Source organism: Lolium rigidum, chromosome 7 (genome assembly GCF_022539505.1).
Source record: "Lolium rigidum isolate FL_2022 chromosome 7, APGP_CSIRO_Lrig_0.1, whole genome shotgun sequence".
NCBI lineage: Eukaryota > Viridiplantae > Streptophyta > Magnoliopsida > Poales > Poaceae > Lolium > Lolium rigidum.
The window spans coordinates 156,145,750-156,152,489 of record NC_061514.1 but is presented as its reverse complement, the minus strand read 5'-3'; the positions used below and the strand labels follow the sequence as shown (position 1 = coordinate 156,152,489).

General features: G+C 43.5%; 1 protein-coding gene across 1 annotated transcript; it reads left to right on the top strand.

Moving 5' to 3' along the window:
* The first annotated feature begins 543 nt into the window (after positions 1-543).
* Positions 544-1,265, top strand: LOC124678546. The gene has a single exon (XM_047214421.1). The coding sequence runs from the start codon at positions 813-815 to the stop codon at positions 1,137-1,139; it is 327 nt and encodes a 108-aa protein (XP_047070377.1). The 5' UTR covers positions 544-812; the 3' UTR covers positions 1,140-1,265.
* Positions 1,266-6,740: the final 5,475 nt, after the last annotated feature.

Genomic DNA, 6,740 nt, shown 5'->3' with positions numbered 1-6,740 from the left:
TGTTCGACATCGACATACGGTGGTACCTAGGCTTCGTCTGCATCATGAAGAAGTCGATCATGGAAGCTGTGGTTTGTAAGTCTTGAGTGGTTGCTTTGGTTGTATAATATATGGATTTCTCACTAAACCTTGATATTATAGACAAACTGTAGGACAACACGTGTCGATAGCTTTATCATTGTCGCAAACTCTGATGTATTCTTATTGTGATGCAAAGGATATCGATATCTTGTAACCCTGGCTCCCCCACGTATTATATCCAAGCCACCTGTGTACTGTTTGCACTTTGCACCAAGCATCGACGAAACTGAGATTTTCAGTTTGCTATCGACAAAAATAATCGGATGTAGCCATCACCTTTGAAAAAAGGATTCCCGCACGATCGACCCCAAGTGGGCAAGTACATATCTTCTGGAATAAATGACGTGATTGTTGGGAAATTTCCTGCTGAGAGCCCAGCCATTGCAAGCCAGCAAGGGGCGGCTAGCTGACGGTAATAAAGGACGAAGGCGACGCGGGCCGACTTGGCCTCCGCCACTGCCTCACTGGCCCACTCCAATAATCGCTCCCTCGAGCTTTCTTAATCACACTCATCGCCAGCTGATCTTCTTGCTTACCCGGCAAGAACCCACCCACCATGACCCTGCCATGACGATGACACACGCCATGACCGCGCTGATTGACGAGCCACATCCGCCTATAAAGTCTTCGTCTTCCTCTCGCACGCTCACTGGCCTTGCTTCCTACACCAATTGACAACCTCTCTCGAGATCTTCAGGAGGATCTTTATCCAGCACACGTGCGCGCGGAAGATGGTGGCTCCGATCGCGGTGGCGTCGGCGGGTCTCGGGATGCTGGCGGGCGTGGCCATGGCCAACAGGTCCTTGTTGCAGGACGGGAAGCACGCCGCGGCGGTGCGGTGGCCGCAGCCGCGCTGCGCGACGTGCAGCGGCACGGGCAGGGTGGAGTGCCTCTGCTCGCGGTGGTCCGACGGCGACGGCGACGGGTGCCGCACCTGCGCGGGCACGCGGAGGATGCCGTGCCGGAGCTGCGGCGGGTCCGGGACCGGCCTCCGGGCGACCGTGCGGATCGACGCCGCCTCCGCCACGCCGCTCCAGCCACGGTCCAGCAGGCGGTGATCGGCTCTGCTCGCGGTCCGCTGCCGTCGGGCTCGATTTTCTTGCTGTTCATAGGAAGATTTGTAATATACTTTTGTAGAACAGATCAGGGAATTGATAGGAATATAGCAAGTCAATTTGGCACTAGTAATTTGTGCCGTCTCTTGCTGCTGCTGCTGATTCAATCGAGCCTTTGGGGCCTTGTGGCGAACTGGCGATCAGTCGACCCTGCCCGTCCATCTGAAACTGAATATCTTCTAGTAGCTGTGTTGGGTTGCCGGATTCGTTCTTGACTCGCGAGGGGGCTGAAATAGTGGACGGATGGCAAGAAATTCTGCTGTGCTGGAAGGATGTTTACAAACAAGAAATGCATCGATCAAGCCAACCTAGTTGAACCATCTATTCTTGTTTCTGAATCATGATCGGTTCTGCAGAGCGCTGCTAGCTAGCACTAACATGTGCAGAGGGTCAGTATTATAAAGATGCACATGCACAAATCTTATTTCACTTCTCTAACCGGTCATCGCACGCGAACTGCGCATGGTATATGTTCGTGTGAGATGCTTGCTCAGTTCGACCAGAGCTGCCGCGAGAATTCCACCTTCCGCCGTTTGCGTTTGGAACCTGAATTTCTGTGCTGGAAGTTTCTCCATAGTCTATCTCTTCTGGGTGGTCTCTTGCTGCAACCTCCTTCCTTGTATTTTCCACTGAAGATATTTTCGAGCTTTCAGTAAAAGGCTGTTCGGTTCCAATTTTCTGAAGGAAATATTAGGCTGGCACGATCACCATCACTGACACTACTGTTACAGGGTTCATAGAATTAGGATCGTACGACCATCAGCTGGTAAAACTTATGTAGTCGTGATACAGTATCCAATGATCAGCACCTACATGTATGTAGTATTGGCCCACCAATATACAACATCACAGACCCCACCAAGTTTGAATTAGCCGGTGAATTAGCTTCAATCTGAATATGACACATCCTTGAACAGTTGAACTGTTGCACTACTGAAACCGGCCTGCAACCTCATGCTCACCTGTAAACAAACGCTCGTCAACACAACTGTCGGCCGCCAAATTAGATGAGCATGTCGGCTGTGTGTGGTGCGATATCCCTCATCTATCTATCTACTCTCACACTGAGCATTGTATGAGGTAACAATTTGTCAGTTTAAACAGTTCATCTACCATATGTTTCCTTCCAAGCTAAATTTACTATTTTTGCTATTTTATACATACATTAGCTCTGCAATCAGAAGTCACGGTCAGATCAAACATTTTCCCACTGATATTTTGCATGTTTAGCCTTTTCAAACTTATCTATTGTTCACCAAGGTACCTAATTTCCTGATGCTGACATGTCATTAGGCCATAAGCTGCACTTTGTGTTTTTTTAGCTGCACCAGATCTTTATTCCCAGAATATACAAGAAGTTTTGCTTCTGAACATGAATATGCTTATTTCTTTTGCAAAGTTAAACTTATGCCGTGCCACCAACTCATTCACGATAAATGTTTATTTTGACTTATCTGATTATACATGAACGACTATTTGACTGCTAATATGTTTTGGAGTATTCGTTCTATGATTGCAGCCTTGCAATGTTAAACTGTGTTCATAAATAACTCATGCATTGCTAACTGAATCTTTGAATTGTTTGTGGGTCACACTTAGCTTAATATAACTTCTCTGTTTCCATAATCTGTCATTGACTTTCATATATGTACCATATAACGGTGTGCCAAGATTAAAAGCGAGAAGAGATTTAATGTTATGACTTCTAATGTTATTGTGCTGGCAGTGATTTGTGCTTTCATTTGATACTTTGTTATTATTGTACTGTCTTGCGGTTATTCGTTTCCCAGTCGGGTTGGTTGCAGTTAGGGACGTGCTCGGTTCGCTGCTGCAATGGCTACTCTTCGATATGTAGCTCTGATCGTGTTAGCATATTTGGTCTAATAGTTATATGGCCAGCACATTTCTACTTATATAGGCTCCTGGAAGCAGCACAACTGTAACAATGTTAGTGTTCTTTTTTCTGTAATCCAGTGATTTCTCTACGGCTTGATGGCAACCAGGTCACCTACTTCCTAGAGTTTATGTCTCTTTAGTTTCCTTGTCTTCGCGGGCTCTGTGGCGTTGTGTGTGTCTTCTTAATTCCCCTAAATCCATTTTTCTTTCAGCTGATATGCATGCTCCATGACTACCGCCCTATTGGATTATGCAACGTTCTATACAAAATTGTCTCTAAATGTCTTGTGAATAGACTTCAACCCTTACTTAGTGAAGTCATCTCGGAGAACCACAACGCATTTATACTTTGTCAGTTGATAACTGAAATGTTTTTTCTTGAATTTGAATGCCTTCATTATGTGGAACATGTGACGAATGAGAATTCTACCTTCTGTGCTTATAAACTAGATTTGTCCAAAGTTTATGACAGAGTCAATCGGTCTTTTTTTTTTTGGAGAGAACATTGCAAAAGATGGGGTTCTGTCGTCGATGGGTTCAATGGATTATGTCATGTGTAACCACGGTGAAATATTCAATCAAATTTAATGGAACTCTGTTGAAAGCTTTCTCTCCATCTCGATGTCTTTGACAGGGGGATCCCTTATCGCCTTATTTGTGGCGGATGCCTCCCAGCTATTGCAAAAGGAAATGGATGAAGGGGGTATTTCTCCAATGAAAGTTTGTCGCAATATCACATATTTTATTTGTGGATGAAGCGTTGTTATTTTTTCGAGCTATGGAGGCTTAGACATTGCAGGTTAAACACATTGTTCGGGGTGTATGAAGCAAGCATGGATCAGCTCATTAATCCCTCTAAATGTTTGATGTTGCTTAGATTTGGTCCATTCAACTTTGAATGTGGTCCAGAATGCCTTCAAAGATAAATATCTAGGGTTGCCTACTCCAGAAGGACGCATGCATAAAGGTAGGCTCCAAAACCTGCAAGCTCAATTAAGGAATGTAATTATTGAATGGGGAGATGGTATTCTAGCCCAAAGTGCAAGAGAAACTGTTATCAAAGCTATTGCTCAGGCAATCCCGACTTATGTTATGGGCTTGCTCAAGTTGCCCTTATCTGTTTGTGACGACCTCACGAAGTTGGTCAGAAATTATTGGTGGGGCTCAGGGAAAGGCAAACATAAGATGCATTTGATGTGTTGGCATAAACCCTATCGTTCTAAATCATAAGGAGGCTTGGATTTCTGTGATATGGGCTTATTCAACCATGCTCTCCTAGCCCAGCAAGCATGGAGGCTGGTGGCCTAACCTCAAAGCATGTGTGCAAAGGTGGTAAATGCCAAATACTACCCTGACGGTGACCTACTAGCAATCCGTCCTCTACTTGAACGGTAATCTCATACGAACTCGAGCGCCTGAAGAAGGGTTTCATTTATCTTGTTGGCAATGAGGCAGCATATGAATGATAATTTGATTCCTCGCCTCGCTTATATTTTTTTTTAGATAATAGACGCTTTATTACTTAAGGAAGCAATTACACCCGACCTCTGTATAGCTAAGATGCACATAGCCGTTCAAAAGTCTCTAAAGTATGTAATGATAAAAAGGGCGAATTACATATCAAACATGAGCAACTGTAAGACGCCTAAGGTGAAGGCGGGGGCCAATTCATAGATTATGTTGTCACCCATGTAGGGAAAAAGTATCCCTCGCTGTGTCCTCCAACCGTGTACAGACCTTCGTAAAGAGGTCGCGATTCTCCATCTTTTGCAGCGCAGATCACGAACGAAGAGTAACGGTACATCTGTAGATAACCTGCAAGAGAGAATAATTCTTATCATTAAAAACTTTATCATTTCTACATAGCCCTAGCGACCATAAAATTGCAAGCGCCCCCACCCTAATAAACGTCTTAATCTATGATCGATACTATGAAGTCAATTACCAAAGATATTAGCCACACTAGTCGGGGGATACAGATCAGAAACTACTTTTTTTTTGAAGTAAAACAGTGGGCAAAAGCCCCCTGCAATTTTTATTAATTTAATATAAAAACATCCATAATTACAAAAAGAGAGTGAGAAACTCTCATAAAAAGAGAGAAACCTAAACTAACTCTAACTTGTTGACCATATAGACCTGGCAAAGTGGCATTGGAAGAACAAGTGTTTAATCGTCTCGTTGTGGTGACAGAAAACACACTGCGTACTCCAGTGCCAATTGCGTTTCACAAGATTTCTTTGGTTAGGATTACTCCTCGACACAAATACCAGCCAATAATCTTAATTTTGATCGGTATTTTCATCTTCCAAATTTTCTTATTTTTATCAACTGGTATTTGAGGTTGGATAATTGCATTGTACAAAGAACTTACAGAGAACTTTCCATTGGATTGTAAGTTCCAACAAAATTCATCCTGCCCTTCCGACAACTGAATGGAGTCCAAACGTAGAAGGCATTCCATGCAAGAAGTCTCGGACCGATTAAATCCCGTCTAAACGTCACTGTCGGAGGTGAGGTTGCCATTACTAATGCAATGGTATCACTTCTGCGAGGAACAATGCTGTATAATGTTGGATATTATTCTGAGAGATGTCTATTTCCTAGCCACGTATCCTCCCAGAAACGAATCTGCGATCCATCCTTAATATTAAAAGTACCATATGTGAAGAAAATTTCTTTGTTGCCATTAGGCCGGCCCAGAAATACGATTCTCCCGGTTTCCAATGTATCTGGGATAACACTTTTTCGCCAATGTACTTTCTTTTAATCATGGTCTTCCATACGCCATGTTCTGTTAGAAGCTTATAGAGCCACTTACCTAACAAGGCCGAGTTCTTGACCTCAAGGTCATGAACCCCCAACCCACCCATATCTCTGGTCGGCATACGACAGACCACTTGACCAGTCGATATTTCTTTTTTTCACTATCCCCTTGCCAAAAATAATCGAGCTTGTGTAACACACCTTTTGGCAAGATGAAGAAGGATATCATATACATCACCATGTTAGTGAGTACTGCATTAATGAGTACCAGTCTTCCTCCGAGGGATAGCAATTTACCTTTCCAACTACTAAGTCTCTTCTGAAGTCAAGTCTTTCCTCGACTAGTTTCCATTCAGCTATAGTTAATCTCCGATAATGAATCGGGATGCCCAGATAGTTGATAAGAAACTGGCCTTGCCCACAGCCAAATAGTTCCGAATATGCGGCGACTGATTCCTGAACCTCGCCAAAGCAGAACAATTCGCTTTTATGGAAGTTTATTTTGAGAACCGATAAATGCTCGAAAGCTATCGATGTTAGCTTTAAATTCTGAGCTTTTTCAATGTCATGTTCCATAAATAAAATTGTATCGTCAGCGTATTGAATAATTGATAAACCCCCATCAACAAGATGTCGGATCACGCCCTAAATTTGGCCATCAGATTTAGCTCGTTTGATCAATATAGCGAGCATATAAAGCACAATGTTGAATAATTATGGTGATAGAGGATCGCCCTGGCGTAAGCCTTTTCGTGTCTGAAAGAAGCGTCCCGTGTCGTCATTGACACAGATCGCTACATTTTCTCCATACACAAAATTATTGATCAACGCTCTCCACTCGGGTGAAAAACCTTTCATCATGAGTGTCTGATCAAGAAAACA

Excerpts from the sequence above, each read along its gene's own strand:
- LOC124678546 (XM_047214421.1), top strand. The coding sequence starts at position 813 with ATGGTGGCTCCGATCGCGGTGGCGTCGGCGGGTCTCGGGATGCTGGCG.